This window comes from Acanthopagrus latus, chromosome 7, assembly GCF_904848185.1.
Source record: "Acanthopagrus latus isolate v.2019 chromosome 7, fAcaLat1.1, whole genome shotgun sequence".
NCBI lineage: Eukaryota > Metazoa > Chordata > Actinopteri > Spariformes > Sparidae > Acanthopagrus > Acanthopagrus latus.
Genome location: NC_051045.1, coordinates 4,663,329 through 4,682,143, shown reverse-complemented (window position 1 = coordinate 4,682,143; position 18,815 = coordinate 4,663,329). Strand labels below are relative to the sequence as shown.

The 18,815-nt window shown below is 44.2% G+C and overlaps 1 protein-coding gene across 6 annotated transcripts in view; it reads right to left on the bottom strand.

The window, feature by feature from the left end:
* The window catches only part of acap3a (ArfGAP with coiled-coil, ankyrin repeat and PH domains 3a), a 78,787-nt gene that overhangs the window by 13,411 nt on the left and 46,561 nt on the right, over nucleotides 1-18,815 (bottom strand). For all 6 annotated transcript variants that reach the window (XM_037104743.1, XM_037104738.1, XM_037104740.1 and 3 more), the window contains 7 exons: nucleotides 12,116-12,174; nucleotides 11,607-11,790; nucleotides 10,010-10,054; nucleotides 9,799-9,894; nucleotides 9,212-9,286; nucleotides 6,610-6,621; nucleotides 710-822 (listed from right to left, as the gene is read on the bottom strand). In XM_037104743.1, coding sequence (XP_036960638.1) covers nucleotides 710-822; nucleotides 6,610-6,621; nucleotides 9,212-9,286; nucleotides 9,799-9,894; nucleotides 10,010-10,054; nucleotides 11,607-11,790; nucleotides 12,116-12,174 — 584 coding nt within the window. The remainder of the gene's footprint in view (nucleotides 1-709; nucleotides 823-6,609; nucleotides 6,622-9,211; nucleotides 9,287-9,798; nucleotides 9,895-10,009; nucleotides 10,055-11,606; nucleotides 11,791-12,115; nucleotides 12,175-18,815) is intronic.

Below are 18,815 nucleotides of genomic sequence, written 5' to 3'. Positions count from 1 at the left end.
TGAATGTAAAGACAACTGTCACTTGCTTTGTTTGACGCTGAAGAAAACTTAAAAATGTGATGATTCTTTGGCAAGTTCTGTTCCAAGAGGGAGTGTCTGTTTTTCTATGATTTTCTAAGCAGATTTATGGATGTGATAGTTGCATAAATCAGAAATCAACACATCCTAGGAAAGTGTACGCCACCCTGAATAAGAAAATATGTGAATCATGTCTGAGTTCAGATATCAAAGTTCTGATGCACAAACTGACCACTGAAACTACTTCCTGTTGTTTTTAGAAAGCAAAAAGCAAACTAGAATGGCAGTCCAGTAGAGTGCATACCTCTGCCAAGGCACAGCCTTCTCATTTAATTCAATCAAAACAAGTCTGATTTTTTTTTTCGTTCATTTATCTGGACCCCCACAAGAATTTAACAGGGTCTATTCTGGACTGAGACCCATCCTCCATCCAAGTTTCGTGAAAATCCTTTGAACAGTTTTTGTGTAATCCAGGTAACAAACCAACAAACGGACACAAGCGAAAACATAAACTCAGTGTAAACAAACAGCATATAAACCAACCACTGCTAGAGTTGCACTGCAGGATTTCTTTTACACAAATAGGATTTCTTTTACACGTATTTTGTCAAGCAACATACAGTGTTTTACCATCAATATACTAATGATATGATATATTACATTAAATAGAGATTTGTGCTGTCTTAGATACCTGTTCCAGGTCTTAAAGGCGTTGCTGGCCCTCTTGAACAAGTAGCCCTCCATCACCACGCCGTTGGGAGCGTCCACGTTGTACTCCACCTTAGAGTCGTCATATGAAAAGTCCTGTAGGAGAAGCAGAGAGACAGATTAACCCTGGCTGTAATACAGAAGGTTAACAGACTGTCTGCAGGATGTCGCTCTAACCTTATAATCGCCAAACAGGAAACAAAACACTCGTCCTTTTCACTGTAGAGGTTGCATGTGTGCTGTTCCTGGACTACCAGCAGCATTGGCTGTGCGCTGCGCTGTACATGCAGCCGAATCATCACACACTGTGCGATCATGTAGAAACGCTCACGTGTTCGTCCATGTATGTATGTATGGATGTATGTATAGGAGGACTTGCATGCCATCTTCCTGTGTGGCACGCTGAGGCATTTCATAACTCAACAGATGTGAGAATGACGCAGATTATTACATAAACAGTCGTATGATTCATGTGAAATTAGCCTCTGACCTTTTTATGACATTATTATACTTAAATGCTTGCCAGCAGGCAGTGGTGCGCAGGTATTCAGGGCGCAGGGTCGAGTGAATTGACTCTGAGTTGCACAAAAACAGGTCAGTGCAAATCAGAGGTTTGATGTTTCACGTTGAGACTCAGCCTGTTCTGGGACTGCTAACGAGCTGCATGTTAGCAGTAATGTAATATGCGGTCGGTACAGAAAATTAACTTATCCAAAATGTAATTTCAACTTTGCGTGCATGCAGCCTTCAGAGAAGTCCAGACCCAGCCTGCCCTCCAGATTCAATTAAGAGCTGCAGGCTTCAAATGCAGAGAGATGTATCAGAGAGTAGGGGGGGAAAAAAAGTATCCAAGAAGATATGAAAGAGTCTGCCGGAGTGACCTGAATAAAAACTGATCCTCATTCACTCTGCTGTTTCATAACAGGGTGTGTGTAACATGCGGCAGCTCCGAGCACGACCATTAACTTCTTACTGCACGTTTGAATAATAGAACGACTTTCTGCTCGACGCATTTTATCGTGTACACACATGAAAAAAACAAAAAAAAAACAACAGAAAGACGTCAGAGACACAAAATAATTTAGTCATGGACCTTTTTGAACATCAATAATTAATAACAATGACAAATCTCAGAAATATTACAACGAAATGTATCTTTTACTAACAAAGCAAAAGCAACAGACTGTATAAAATAAGCAGATGCAGCCTCTGAGTCTGAAAAGTAAAGCCAATGTAAAAGTGCATTCTTCTTTCCAATGGCCAGCAGAGAAGCAACTCCACTGGTTGCAAAAATATGTGATTGTATGTAAGCTTATGAGAAAATTACCCTAGTTTTCATCTTATTTATAACCTCAGCAATCTGTTTTTCCTTACGAGTTTGTGGTGTCAGACGCTAATTTAAAGTCTTCTTCAACACTGCATGATTTTTATTTAGCAAATTATGTTTCCATTCAGAGTAAAATAGATGCAAAATCAGGGTAAAGGCATCAGCTTTACCTTAAAGAAGATTTGCACTAAATATACCTCTAAGTCCCAGTTTGTCGCATCAATAATTCATAGAAAACATCCCAAAAATGGGACAAACAACAAACTGCAGGACAGCAGTAAAAAGGTAAAGGCAAAGTAAGCAAGTACGTTTCTTTCAGCCAGAAGATTCTCCTCTCCAAAAAAAGGAGAAAGTAAACTGCAAATATCTTCATGATCAATTAACAATGAAAATGACATCAGAATCAAATGTCAAAACATCCCAAGATCTTTACGAGAGAGACTGTGCTGAGTGAAAGCAACTGTAGAGACTCACAGAGAGAAGATGAAGAGAGTCAGTGAGAGCTCTAACAGTGTTATTCTAAAAATAACAAAACATTGTCACTATTGCTTCGGTAAAAAGGGACAGAGCTTTCTAAAGTCTGACAAAAACAATCACAGAATCAAGAGTCAAGTCCAAGTTGATCACTACAGGATACTAAAATAACAAACAGCCACTGAAATGCAGAATCAACCCACCAGACTGTGGTCCCAGCGGCAAAAGATCTTCATTTTCAAGCGTTTGGTGTGCTCCAGCAACATCGGAAAAAACGGCGATAATATCACAAGTGGGGCTCCTGAAGCCTCTCAGAGTGAAAGCATCCCTCTCGCTCTCTCAGGGCTCTGCCTCACTCAGCCGAGGCTAACACATTGTGCCGCGGCAGCTCGCTGTGCGTAATTCCGACACTGACATGTGTGCCCTCCACTACAGCCACCTGCCTGCTGCCCTGTGAGCCTCACCGGATTAAAACTAATTACCATACAGCTGCCAGTGTATCCGTGGCTGTGGGAGAGTAGTGACACTACACTACGCAGTACTGTAGCTGCTCTTGACCCAAAGACAAGCAGGCTGCTTTGACATTTCTGTGTCTGGGTCTGTTTCTAGTTTTACAAACTCCCTGCACACACACCTCCCCTGCTGAGGGAGGTGGGAGTCTCCTGTTGACCCAGAGGGAATCAATCTGGCAGGCTGCCCGGACCACCAGACAAACATTACCGAGCGCTGATTTGCCGTCCCGCACACTTGACAGCGGCTCTGCTCACAGCTGCACAGAAACACACACCGAAATCTGCAAGAAGTGGATGCAGCCTTACCTTCCAGACGAAGATTCATTTTCGAGTACGACATCAGAAAACAAGCGGGGCGACGCCGAACAAGATGTGCACTGGGTGGTACTCTGCAATCTCTCAACAAAGACCATCTATTTTTAATGATGCAACGTCACACAGACAGAAACTGAACATCGGTGAATTATTGAACGAGCAGGGACACAGAGACTTCTAAATGTTTGGAGCAAATACGGGAACCGTTGAGGAGCAGCAGGGGAAAAAACACGAGTGTGAATTTCGCCACCGCTGCGACCAGGTGTGCACATGGATCAGATGGACACGACCTTGGTCATGTGTAGTGAATCTGTTCATAAAGTTAAGAGCCTTTTACTCTCAATACCACACCCCCCTTTTAGCCAGTTGACCCCTCGCAAGTCCCGCCCGTTTTAAATCTGTGCTCCAATAACAGGTGAGCTGGGGAGTCGAATGAACCTCTGCCAACTTTCCTTGTCCGACGTCAAAAGCGAAGTAGGCCAGGCAGTAACTGAACTTCAACATCATCACCAAAGACCCCTACGTTTGTTCAAATCATACTGATTTGATGATCTTCAAGACACAAAATTCAGGATTTAAGATACGGTTAGCCAGCATTTGGAACAGCTTGGTGCCATCGTACATTGTGACTGATGCCAGAGATGTTACCACAGCAGCACATGCAGATAGATTGGTGATGTCTGGACACAAAAATCTAATCTGACCACTTGTGCTGACAGTCTGTCTCCAAGACTGAATGAGAAACCGATCTGATTTGCCTGCTGTCTCAGCGTAGGCTCGGCCAGCTGTCCCTCGGCTCATGACTGCAGCAACTCCAGCCATGAATGGGATCGGGAAAATCTGGTGGAAAGTTGGACAGGCTGACGGAGCTGACGGAGCTGACGGAGCTGACGGAGCTGACGGAGCGGCCTACAGAGCTGCTGCTCACACCGACTTCAACAGTGGATGATGCAGACAACATGTCTTCATGCTTCATCCACCGTCTGCTACTGTGCGTAGGTCCGCCTACGGGCCATTCTGCCAAGTCTCAAACCAAATGGTGAGTCCATTTGGTGGCACTGATTGTTGGTCCTTCTGTGTGTCACTGTGACTTAAGTCGACAAGCTTTCATCTGTTACAAACTGGCTTTATGCCTACATCACATCCTGCCGTACGTACCTGCTTAACACCTGCTCTCACTAATCCTCAACAGACCTGATCGACTTCACTACAGACTGACGAAAGCCTGACATCTCAGACACGTTTTCAAATACCACCCGGCCATGAAATACAGAGGAGACGATAAAAATGTCACTGTGTCTCCTGCGATAGATTCATGTGCCACAGTGAGGTGACTCACAGGATCAGACAGACTCAAGTTAAGGCTTTAATTAAAAAACGAGACTGCACAACAGTTGTCGGGAGCAAAGGTTAACGCAGATCAGCGGCTCTGAGTTCCTGACAGCTCCACTGAGAGAAAACTTTCCTCTGAACACGCTGAAATAAAACTTGTCGGGAACACGACTTTCTCTGACTCCTCTAATGAGCTGAAGTGCTGGAACACAAAAGGGGTATTGAGGATTAGGGGGGTACAGAAAATATCCCTGAAGACAAGGAAATAATGTGCGATGTGACGTCTGAGTCTTCTGATGATCTCATCTAATGGAGGCCAGGGGCTGAAACGTCATGTGTTAATGAATACATGTGTTATAGATATATTTGTCTACTGTACATCGCACCTCTGATCAGTTTTAAACAGAGTGGACAAACAACTGTTGGGGCAGATTTTGCTTGGACAATAAAAATCAAATTGTAGACATTTCTACACTGATGACACTCAGCTATACATACATAAACGTCTGAGGTGATTCTGTTGGGCCCCCCATCGTTCCACCAGGCTTATTGGTGCCCAGCTTGGCAGACTTTCAAATAACACCTAATCGGCTGCAAGGAATCTCAGAGCATTTGTTGTAAACCTCAAAAAGTACTGTTCATCTTCTGTCCTCCAGCTAAAGACGATCTCAAAAAATAGGTCATTCTAACATTTGCAAATTTGCAGGAAGCTGCGCCGGCTTTTATCTATTCTCGGCTCGTTATCAGCGACGGCTCCCTTCAAACGGGCTGCACAGCTGTCCGACTGTGCTGGAATCTTTCCACCGGCTCCCTGTCAGATTTAGAATCGATTAAAACATTTGATTGCCCACTTTGAGGGCCTTAAATAGCTTCGTCCTTACATGCATTTTGGACTTATTGACCTGCTGATTACGCCCAGGTCACAGTTAGTGATGGAGGAGGGGTCGGGCTTTTGCTATTAAAGCCTCAAAACTATAAAAACCTCCCAAGTCTCTTTTAAATCTCTCATTAAAACCTTTTTATAGTACAAGCTTTTTGAAATGTTTAATATATGCTTATATTCACAATGTAATGCTTTGTTGCTTGATGTATGCATCATTAAAAGCAGCACACAAACAAGAACATCTAATCGTTTTCTCACCACAACATCCACGTGGAGTAAAAATAAACCCGCTGACGCACTGTGGCGGCGTGCAGCGGCGCTCTGGAGACGTAAACGCGGAAATATAGAACGGCAGGTGGAGCCGGCTGCCTCGGACAGGACTTCTCCATTAAACGTGTGGTTAAAAATGGATGCCTCTGGCATTTAGATGCTTCACTCTCTGTTCACTGTGTGCCCAGCCAGCTGTAGTGACGGTTCAGTCGGAGCACTTTAACTCTCTTTCTGCTCTCTTGTGCTTGTACCGACCGACTGAGGGCTGCTGCCCTCCTTTGTCCTGTGTAAGTTTACACAAGGGTTATTGGACATGCTGGATGTGATGAGGAAGAAAAGGAAACAAGGGGGGGAAAAAATCTCTTGAACAAAGTGGGCCGCACTGTTCTGAAAGCAGCAGAGAACAAAGACGAGCCAAATACAAAACACAATGATTTTATACAGATCTGTGCACGAATAACTCTAAAGCTTCTGTTGTTTCACGCAGGAAAATCACCTGCAATGGTCAACAATCACACTGTTATCTGTGTATTTACAAAAACTGGAATTATCCCTTTGCGAGAGGCCACTCCAACTAAGCTCAGCGTCTCTAATTGTTCAATATAAATGATTCAGGATTCACTTCAGCTTGCCCTCGAGGCTTCGGGAGTCTGGACCCAGCTCGGAGAAAACTTCAAAGGGGTTTGTTCAGCCCACAGTGTTTGCAAGGAGCATGACCAAAAGATGTGTTTCAAGTTCAGCTCTGGAAAAACAAATGGAGGAGGACTCACCTGCAAGAGGGTCTGAGAGGAGATGGCAGCATCCGGATCATAGAGGCAAGAGAGAGAAGAGGAGAGCAGAGCGTTAGAACAGGCAGACAGGTCGAGGTGGAGATAATACAATAATCACACCTCTGATTATCCTCCTTACATCGCCCACCGACTGTCACGCCACAATATTTGAATGTGGCTTCAACTTCGTGACCTCAGTTCATGAACCACTACAGTCCATGTCCGCTGGTGTGGCGAATGGTGCGTGAAGCTTAAGTGTCTTAACAGCTCCGACATGAAAAAAAACAGATCAATAACTGGCTCCACATGTGATCCGGCCCTTCCCCGTGGCTCTATCCACAACACAGACCAACAGCGCCTGGAGGGAGCGCACGACTGACCGGAGCGGCCTGACAGATGGTCGCTGATCCCGGGATACAGGGGAGCCAGACGCTGGCCCGCTGAAAAGACGGCTTCCTGAATTATTAAATGGCAGGACGGTGGACAAGGAGTGCACCCCGCATTTGTGGATCCCAGTTATTTGAACACCAGGGAACAATGTATTCATATTTGAGCTGAAACGATAAGTTGATTGATCGATTTTAAACCCTCGGGGACTAAGGTTTTGGTCGTTCCTGTTTCGTAAAATTGAGGATTTTTAGCGTTCATCCATCCATGTGCTGTCAAATTGAATATCCCTGAGTTTCAGATTGTTTGTCGGACAAAAGAGGACAATTCAAGATGTTGGATCTTGGACTCGGGGAAACCGTGATGTGCATTTTCTGAAGTGATTTCATCGACCAAGCCACTAATCAAGAAAGTACTCAGGAGATTTACTAACAAAACCTACGTTTATTCAATCATTTCATCCATAATGCAGAGAGAAAAGACACCCGGCTGCCACTCAGCCTTCGTTTTCCTGAGAGATTTTGTGCCTGATGACAGATAAAAAACAAAATTCAACCAATTCCAACGCAAATTAGTGTAATTATCCGCAAGTCGTTAAACTGTGCAGTCAACATTTACTTCACAGCAGATACTTTTAGTAAAAATCTGCACTATCGCTCGCTTAACGAATGACTCAAATCTGCAGCCATGTGCTCTGTGAGGCTGCAGGACTCCCTGTAAACATGTTTTCCGCCCAGAGGCAATGTGTTTTGTGACTGAGGCGCGTGACAGTGGTCGTTTTTTTTGGAACATGAAAACAACACATTTACAAAATCTGGTCAACAAACTCCATTCGCTCATATGTAGGTCAAGTGCAAGATTAACCCTCACATGGTCCTTCCACTGTCTACAAACTATATCACATAACTGCCTTTATGGTAGAAAAGTTGTCTCATATGGTCTCACAAGTCTCACTTCCCATGCACATAGATGTCAGATCAAATACACAAGTTACAGAGAAACATGTGCACCCGAATCTCACTGAAGCGTGCACTGCCATGTCCTGCAAAACCAACACTGATCTGGATGAAATACTAAGTTTTTGATGAGACTGTAGTCAGGCACAGTGATGCTATGGGCTAAATGCTAATGTCAGCATGCTAATATGCTCACAATAGTTACTATATTTCCCTCCAATATTTAGACAAAGAGTCAGAGTATCCAAGATATTTCTCTCTGTACCAAAGTGGTGGACGGACATCCAACGGCCTCGCGGCACAAAAAGCATCCGATCAGCACTTTACCAGTCTGAGTCCACACTGATCTTCCTTCTTACACATCAGCACATTCTGCAGTTAGTGTACCGACTGTCTACAGCAGACAACAGTGGGATTAATGGCTCTTAAAAAAAACATTACTTCCACCTGATTTAATGCTTAAATCAATGCCTGGACTTTGTTAGAGGGGATTAATCAAACACCTCCCAGCTGCCCAGGTCTAATCCCACCCCCAGTCACAACAGATGCACTGGGCCGAGTGGCAGACTGGGATCCTGGAGGTGAGATGTGAGCACGTTCACACCCGGGCTGACTGACAAGAGGGAGATTCTTGATGAGTCCCTTTCTATCACGGGGAAATATCAACGAAAGACAGGCATGAAGGGGCTCTCAGATTCAGGGTTTTTTCAGGTGTGTGTGTGAAGGTAAACAGGAGAAGACGGTCTGCACACTGACAGAAACGTCTAAGAGGCTCCTCAGAAGCAGAAGCTGAGATTGATCCAGTGACGCCAACATTATGAACTTTTTTGCAACCTTTTCGTTCAGTTTTCTGCATCCAGTGTTCAGAACAAAATCAATACTTGCTTCAAGCCTGAAAGTATGATTAAAACCATTCAGGGCGATTTGGCCTCAAAAGTATCCCTCTATAACATTTGATCCTGTAATTCCTGATGAAATATAACAATAAGTCTGTATGATTTTATTTAAATTGATGCAACATGGATGAATTAACCAATTATTTGACTTTTTTGCTATTAAATCGACACACACAGTCAGAATGTTTGTACATCTGATGCTGCATTCTGCTCTGATTGTTACTGTATTTGCATCGTTCTCGATCAGATGAATATCAGGGCACTGCAGTAAAACAGCTCGATGCTCGGTCAAATGTTCCCAAGATAATCAATATTTACACTTTTTATTTGGTCAATCTGAGAAAAACAAATATCAGAACTCACCCTCTGCTGAATAGTTGCATGTTTGTGCTCCATCTCCCTCTTCTCCATGGCTGAATCAATCACCAGCTGATCCAGCTGAAAGCCAGAAAACAAAAGATGTTCTGATAAAAAATGATGCATCCCGTGTAACGTAACATGCAGTATATAGTAAAGTAAAGACTGTCTGAGTGATTCACAGAGGCTGAGTGTGACATGTTCCACTCGCAAACACAAAGCTAAGCCTCCAATGACACGATGGGTCAGTGTTTCATAACAACACATCGATTCCTGCAGCAGTCAGCCGGCTGTGACAAACTATTTAAACCACAGTAACAGATGTGGGTGAAATAATGGTTTGAACTGCAATCAAGCTTTTTTTATTGGGTGCAGCGAGGAAGCTTGTTAGGTACAACACACCCAAAGTCAAATCGAAAATACAACAGAAAGCAGAATTTCACATGACACGTTACGCAGCTGCCTCTTGTCGATAGTTCAAATGAGGATAAACCTGATCCCAGTGCAGACAGAGCGCCTGAGGGGGAAATGACGCATGTGACTGATGACTGATGGAGCAACACGCCGAGCGGCGACGGAGACGCTTCGCTCACCTCAGCCGCCAGCTTCTTCATGTACGGGTCGATCTCATCCAGCAGGTTGTAGCCCTGCTGGAACAGCGAGTACTGGGCGTGCATGAAGGACAGCATCTGGATGGGACAGGAGCATTTGTCTTTTAAACGTGCAGATGTTTGTATGTGGAATATATATTACAAAGATGACACAGAGGACGGTGCGTGTGTTTGTGTGTCTGCAGGCACTCACAGCGTCGAGAATCTCAAATTTCTTCTTGGCCTGGAGGACGTTGATCTGCAGAGAAAAAAGACAGACACATTTATCACACAAAGCATTCACTTTTACCATTTATAATTATACGCATGAACAACACAGGAGCAGGAAGACATGAACATTAGAGTGTCGAGAGCAGGGCCAGTGTCAGAGTTTGACACTCGTGATGCATTCAGGTGCATGTTGTAAAATCCATGAGCGTCAACACTGACATCCTGGTGCATTGAAGAGCACTCAGGACTCTTTACTCACATGGCCACAGAGGTTGTTTAAACTTTTGATAATCAGACTGATAATATATTGACAGTGTCCCATTAATTTCTACACAGAAAGATTTTAAAATATTCCTGAAACCTGATCTCATCAAACTGCTGTCAGCAAATTTTATCAACAATCTTCTGGACCCCTGACCAAATGCAGCAATATATATATAGTTTATATAACTTTTTTTTAAAGCCCTAAATTTGGAAATAATGTAAGTCTGTAGTTTTAAGCGTTTTGCCCTTTGAATCGGCTGTTTTTCCACATAAAGACTTGACTGTCAGTATTTGATATGCATAAAATAACTGTCAAAAAAGAGTTTTCCCCCAACACAGGTGTTAAGTGTTGTTTTTCAGTGATATTGTTATTGAATTAGAACTTGTCAAGCCATCTGATGTGGACCTGTTAACTTTAACCCATAGTTACAGTGTAGTCACCGCCAGGCTTATTTTGAGGCTTAAGGAAAAATAAATAATTCAGTGTGTCCAGACTTGAAAAGATTATTGCCAGAAGCACTCGGATATTCTGCTTATAATCTTCAAAAAGAGCCACAAACCCCCCCAAAACACAAAGTCTGTTCTCCAAATGGTTCAACAACAGCACTGAATTGACTGGTGGTTGATTGGGGGAGACTTGGTGAGGCCTTTTTAAGATTATTTCACATAAATGTCCAGGAATAAGAAGAGGATATCACCTACAGGCAGTCGAGATAACTCCCTCTTGTGGACGATATTTATCTGTTTCTGACATAATAAACCAGTCACAGAAACTTAACACGCTGCCATACGAGAACACATTCCCTGCAGCGTTTCCTGGATCGGAGCCTTTACATTGTACATCGCAGCCCATGCAAAACCTTAATGACATTTATGTGCTACATTTAAGAGGTCATTTATACATACAGCGCATCTCCCTCCAGCTCTTGACCTCCTCTGCCTTTCAACACTTTCAATTAAGACTCAAAGAGGGTAAGACGTCTGAGAGCAGTGAAACAAGGCACCCGGCAGACGGGGAGGGGGGGGGGGATGGAATAAAGAGGGCACGGCCATCACAGCGGTCACACTGAATCAGTCTCTTTGTGCCTGCCGAGGGTAGGAGGGCACGACTTGTGGGCAAAATAAACGCATGCTGCTTCACAAACAGAGAGGAGAACGTGTCACAAGGGAAGGAGGGCGGACAAGGACACCGCTGCAGGGTAACAGCGCTGCGTCACCGTCGTCATACAGAAGAGATGAGTCTATTAGAACATCATCTAAATATTTTTACATTATCATTCATCCCTCCTCCTCCATCAGTTAGTCACGACTCTAACCTGCAGCACGTAGTCCAGAGCGAGGTGTCTGAAGCACTTGCGCGTGATGCTGAGCGTGCCGGCGGCCTCCTCCACCTCGTGAGGCTTGTTCCTCGGCGCCTGGGCGTTCTTCACCTGCGCTATTTCCATGTCCTCGCGCACCCGGTCGAAGTTCTTCTTGGTGTCCTTGAACTTGCGAACATCCCTGATGGACACACACACACACATGAGATCAGTAAAACAGCTTCACGACTGGATCATAACCAATCAGAATCACAAACTTTGGATATGTAGACTGAACGCGGGGGTCAGCGTGAGGTCGCCGTTCACGATATGTCTGTGACGGCGTATTTGGGCTGCAGAAGCTTGCACTCTGTTTAATATTTAAAATTGCCAAAAAGGTTTTTTGGGGGGGCAACAAGGGCACATCTAGGCTTTAAGGTTCTGGACTTTCTTCTACCTGTGTTGAATAATTTAAAGTTCTGCAGGGAAAACCTGACTGAAGCATCATGAGCGAGAGGTTTACTCACTCCTTCACGAAGTTGTGCAACTGCTGCTTCACAGAGCGCTGAGCCTGATCGAACAGGATCTGAAACAGAAGGAGAGAAGATACAGCATTACTTGATTGCGTTTTTAAAACACATAAAGACTTCATAAGTCTGGAGGTGAAGAGAATTACCAGCTGTGATTATCATGTTAGCAGACCTGAGGAGAAATGGTTTATATGGATGAACAAATCAGAACTCGAGCTGAGACGATCGATCATTTAATCAGTGAGATAATAAATGTTTTAATGCTTCTAGCTTATTGAGGTCAAAGGAAACATTTAACAGAATCAATCAAGAAATGCATTTCAGACTCACCAATACTACAAATATTTCATATAAAATCAAATAAAAGCACATTACACTTTGTGTTTACACATAAAAGATTAACATAAAATGTCTTGTCAGGTATTCTCATCATGTTTCAGATGTAAATTGATTATTTCCTTCTTTAAATCAATCAGATTGCCTCTTTTAAATTAAGGCATGATGGGAAACAAAAGGGTCTGACAGCAGAACCCACTGGTTCTCGTTAACTGTTCGGTCAAATTAATGACTTTTAGCGGGACAGATAAAGATGTAGCTTGCTTTGTTTATCTGCTTATCAGCCTTTAAACCAGCACGGCAGAAGATAATGCAAACTGTCTGCACAACCTCGAGCATTTAAGCTTTTCTCATTCAAAGACTTTTGGAGGGAAAAGAACAGCCACCCACAACATATTTCTAACCAACAGAGGGCGATAAAACACAGCTTTTTCAAAATCACAAATGCAAATCAGCCCTTGATGCCTGCTGGGCTGAAAAGGTGGAGGAGAGTCACTCCGGCTCTAACTACACCTGCTCTCACACAATAACATGCTGCCTTTGGTCAGGTGTTTTACAGTCAGGACCCTTCCTCCTCCTCCTCCTCCTCCTCCTCCATCAGCCTCTCAGTACATCCTCTGTGATTCCTCCTGCCATGCTGCTGCTGCTGCTGCTGCTGCTGCTGCTGCTGCTGCTAAATAGGTCACTCGGGCAGAGAGGGAGGGAGGGAGGAAGTACGAGGGAGGAGAGGAGGTTTTCGGTACAATGTGACACTGCAGAGTCCGCATCCAGCGCGGGATGCAAACCCACTCTGCGATCATGTGGCATCGCCGCAACTGAGCAGCTGGATCGGTTAAAAAGGAGTCTGACTCCTCATCCGGTCTGAATAATTGTAACAACAACTGTGTGTGTGGATTACAAGATTTGAGTTTGCACGGCGTTATAAAAGTAAGGCTTACGGGTGTTTCTGTCATCGAGCGGCGCTGCAATTCCTCAGTGTCACTCACAAAGGGTCAAAAGTACAATGAAAACAATATCAGTCAACCGATGATTATAATAATCTTGATCATTTTCTGACAGTTCTGTCCTCTGCGTGCTCAGGGAATCTATGTAAAGTGTGTGGTCTCACACAGGAGTGCTGTTCATGAAGTAAAGGTTTGTTTAAGACTGTCAGAGTGTCTGAGAGCTGCACAGGCTCATCCTGATTTTCTAGACGTTGCTGTCAAAAGTAACGCTGTGTCGAAAGCTTGCTTTCAAATGGCCCCGTGGCGGTAACGGCAACTCGTCCACCTCCGCTGTTGGTGGTGTGCAGACGGAGCCAGTAACGTGTTAAAAAATACATTTAAGTGACACATTTGGATTTGACGGGACGTAAAAATAAAAATGTGGCGGAGATGGAAGCGGTCAGTTTCATGGTTTTCCCGGCACCACCTCTTGAGAGAGACGTGTTTGTTCTGATGGTGGGTTGAGGCTTCGTTTTAACTGCTCTATAAACTCACTGGGTCCAAATGAGTGTGAGAGCGAAAACAACGAAGCCGCCCTCCCGCCCTGTTCATCAGAAACCCACTGTGAGCCAGCGACACACACGAACAGGTGAGCCAAACCCTCTCCAGACAAGATAATGAAGTGTTTATTAATGGCTTCCTGTCGTGTTCAAAGGCCGCTCTGTGACTGCACATCGCCCGGAGGTTTGATCGAGCACGTGTGGTCTGGTTTTTTTTTGTTTTTTCTTCCTGGCTGCAGTTTAACGAGCTCCTCCAAAAGCACGAGTGAGAAGTGGAGTGTTGTGCTATCGAGAGCTCCTTCAAACACACAAACAGAGGCGGCAGGTCAGCGGTGTGCTGCGGCCATAAAACACCCGGGTGTAAGATGACGTCGGGGCGGCTTGTGGACGAGGACTGAGGCGGCTCAATGTAAACCGCGATCTTTAAACGCAGTCGAGTCAACAAGCGCAGGTCGATGTTTGCGTGTGTGTGGCAACAGAGCTGCTGTCAGACTTCCTGGCTCTGGGGGAAGTGCTGCCGGGAACATTCCTGAGCTGCTTTGTGGCAAGTTGACACCCTACTTTTCTTTGTGCGAGGTGCCACCGGTCGCCTCAGAGAGACGAGAACCAGCCCGACAGAAAGAGATGAGGACGGGATCGACAACCTGCCGCAGAGAGGGTTCAAAATATGTACGACAGTAATATCTGAGATATCTCAGCAAATGTAAGATGCACTGCATCATGTTCAGACATTCATGGTCCCCAGAGGTTTAATCCCTAATTTAGATGAACCCCCAGACTCGCCATCAACAGTTGCAGCATCAACAAGTCAAAATCTTTCCCTGCTGTTACTGGATTTGACTGGATACATCCAGAACCGATGCAATAAGGTGTATCTTGACCGAACAGAAACCTTACAGAGAACGGGCTCCAGGCACACAATGATGAGACACAAGTTCTTGTGGTTGTTTTTACGTTAGCACTTGGCGTTGGGCAACAACTGACGGCAGTAAAATGCCTTCAAAACTCAGAACTGCACCAGCAAAGGCAGGAAAGAAGTAATATTCTAAAACTTCCCATGTTTTAGGGAGGGAAAATCATAAAACATGTTTGTTCAGTGGATTTAGCATTGAAAGCTAACTCGTTACGATCACAGTGAAATAGCGGTTAGCTTGTTCTAAGCTCCTGTTAAGTGAAATGGAGCGCTAACATGCTAATGAAGAGACGAAGGGAAAGTGAGGAAAAATGTATGAATCAAACCTCAACAATATATATATATATATATATATATATATATATATATATATATATATATATATATATATATATATATATATTTATTTTTTTTTTTATCAATGAAACACGCCTTTCTATCTCTGCTAGCTACTCGCTATGACCCACAAGCTAACGATCAAGGCCAGTTAAATCTGATTGGATAAATATTCTGATGTTTTATAACAGAAGGGAAGTGTGGGATTATGTATTTTATGAAAATAAGACAGGACTAGGACTTGAAATAAAGGTCTTACTTCACTGTGTCGGAGGATCTAAGCTAACTTAAATGCTAAACATTAGCATGCTACTGTGCTAACTGTGTCTAGTCATGCTAACATCCTGAGGTGACTAAGCTCAAAGCTTTTGACTTTATGAATGAGATCCGTCTTTGTTTGGATTTGAAATCTTCTCAGGAATTAATGACAATCATAACATTTAATTCTCGTATTTGACAGACAGATCAACACACACAAAAGAGTTTGAATGCCGAACAAAGAAAACACTGTCAAACATGTTTTCAGTAGGTAAGCGAGGAGTATCTGGCACATCTTCCCGGACCTGATATCAGAGCCGAGGAATGAGACGCACACCGTCGCATCACAATGGACCTCTGTACTGTCTGAGAGTCGGCTCATTCGCTCTCATTCCACCAGCGTGTCGGGACACGGACGGATCTAATGAGGTCAGTCGAGCAATTATCTTCCGACCGAGGTGCCGATACAAACACAAAAGCAAACACGCAGCTGAGACAGAAAAAAGTCAAAGTGTGACGGGATAAACTGTTGGTTTAAGACCCGATCCGCTTCATGATCTCAATGTTTCTGCTTGTGTAATGTTCAGGTTTTCTTGACACTGCCTGCCCCTGCATGCAAGTTAATAGGAAATATACATTATGATGTAGACCAGTAAGACACCACCTTTTAATATAACTTTAAGAATAAGAACCAGAATAAAAATTACCTAATGTAACCACCTTAGTTGGAAAAGAAACATCTTACCCGACCCGATCAGATGGAATTTTCGGGTTTAATCGGGCGGTGAAAAGATTTCAAATATGTTTAACAGCAAAATATCAGTGCCTAATGTTGAGGAAGGTGCTGTCTCGCAGGCAACTGGACTTACTGGAATAAATATATCCTTTCTACACATTTGATCTAAGTGGGGTAAAACTTTGGTGCCGAAAACAAGTTTCCTGGATGGACAGAAGCAGAAACCAAAACTGGTTCTGATACAATACTTCTGGACACAATGTGGGTCCACTCTGAAAACTGTATGAACAGGCAGGACCTCTTCTTCTTCTTCTTCTTCTTCTTCTTCTTCTTCTTCAGCAAAAACACACAGATTGGATCTTTTTTATTGAGTGACACTGTGGTCCGCGTACTTGGCAGCCAACGGATTTTCATTTTGAAATGAGACTTCCTTACAACTTCTGCGTCACAACCAAAAAGCTTCATCAAACAATATCAGAAAACAAGTCTTTTTTTTCTTTTCCAAAATAAAAAGACTGTTTCCTGATTTTGGTTTTTGTCATTTCAAAACGAAAATCCATTGGCTGCCAAGTACACGGACCCAATTAATCATAATATTCAGAGGACGGGTGCTGCCGTCCATGTGAAGTATTTTAAGAAACACGAGAACAACAAAGTCTTACGGGGCCACAAATAAGAGTGTTAATTAAGCATCAGTCTCTCCATCGGGGCCCTTCTCTCCCTTTGAAGACACATTTTTCAGGCGTCTTCACCGTCTGAACAAAAGGATGCAGTTACAGTCTGCAGGGAACGATCAGGACCGCAGCAGCAGACAGAAACGGCTTCCTGCTGCACGTCTTGCTTTTGTTTTCCAGATTCCAAATATAAACCGAGAGAGACACCAGCGCTGGCGTCCCACGTGGGAATTCACTCCTTCAGCCTGTGTGTGTGTGCACACTTCATCTTACTCCATCCAAACGAGTTCAATCAGGAAAATCAAAACCGTCTGAATGTAAATATACGCGACTACAACCTATAACTCCTCCGTTTTTTTAAAGACTTGGCAGCTGGAGATGTTCGCCTCCGTCTCTCCTCCTCATCTCTAATGGATGCTCAGAGAGTCAAACGTAAGTCAATAATTTATGGAGTGTTCATATGGAGTTTCACGCTTGAATTAAAAAGAGACAGAAACGCTGGCCTGATTTCTGTTGATGCTTTTTCTTGCCGCCCGTCGGCAAACAAAACAACTCTTGTGAACTCTCAGGAAGGGAGCCGCTCCACTCGGCCCGCGTTCAGACTTTCATGCAAACAGAGGCTGTTTGTTCTGTTGTGCCGTACGAGACGGGCAGGAGAGCCAAGACACGAAGGAAATGGAGGGCAGCGAGGGCCCGAGACTCTTTTATACTCTGCTCGTCTGGGTTTCCCGTACGCGTATACGCTCAAACGTACGAGCCACCCGTGTTTATTTTAAGGGCATCCGAGCGTGGCCGCAACAAGGGCGGCTGGCACTCAGCGGCTCCCCCTTCGTACGATGCCTTTTTTTTTCCTCCCCGTATTCTCGAGCTTGCAGGCTGCGGTGGCGGCTGCATGCACGCCGAGGGACGTCCGTCACAAGGAGCAGATAGAAACCATCATCATCTCTTATTCATCGGAGCACCGCTGGAGTTCTTTTCTGCTACGCCAGGCGCCACACACACTTAAATGCACGCAGTGTCTTTCCTGATTAAAATCTGAATGTGTAAGAAAGATGTCGACTCCCCCTCGCTGTGTTTAGGTCACATCGTTGCAAATGTTATCATTCGGTGTAATCTTTTTACTCTGGGGAATCCCCTCTTATCGCTTCAGTCTCGCACACCCCCATCACCATCACCACCACCACCACCACCACCGCCGCCTTGTTCTGCTTTTACATCAAAGTACAAGGAAAACCTTTGAGAGCCAATCATATTAATGTCCAGTCAGACTCTTGGCTCTAATGGACTGGAGGGGGAGGGAGGGAAGAAGAGGAGGGAAACAGGAGGCTGAAAACCCAGCTGAGCTTACAGTGGAGGAGGCCAGCTGGTCGCGGGCCAGACCGCGCTCTCTTATGGTCTCTAAAGTGTGACACATTGAACCCGACGAGCAGGGAATCTGTCAGTCGGACAGAAACACTTCCAGACTGACTGGGAATGGAAAGAAGCAGCACTGGAAACACACAGAAACGTGCGATCCGAAAACCTGCCGGAGGTTTAACATGAAATAATTTGAACAAAGGAGCAGCAACACAAAAGGAACGCCTCGCTGTTTAACGCTCTTCAATAAAACATCACAATCTACAGCCTCCATCATGGAGACGGCTTTTTGTAACTGTCGACAGGGTTAAACTGAATGCAGAATGATGATAACTGTCACTGTATTGCCAGTTTTTCAGGTAGACTTTGCTAAAATAAATGCAGTGTACAGGTTTTCATCACCGGTGTCACGTTGCACCACGCTGGGATTTTTGTAAAACCATAATTGCCGTCATACGTGCTTCACTGTGGCTGACACGTACTTATAGAACTTAAGTTACATCCAGTAACCAACATAAACATTTTTTCATCCCATCACATTATTAAAGACACCAAGTGAAAAAATACCTTGTTTTTGATGGAAATGTCCCCACATCAACTGGAAA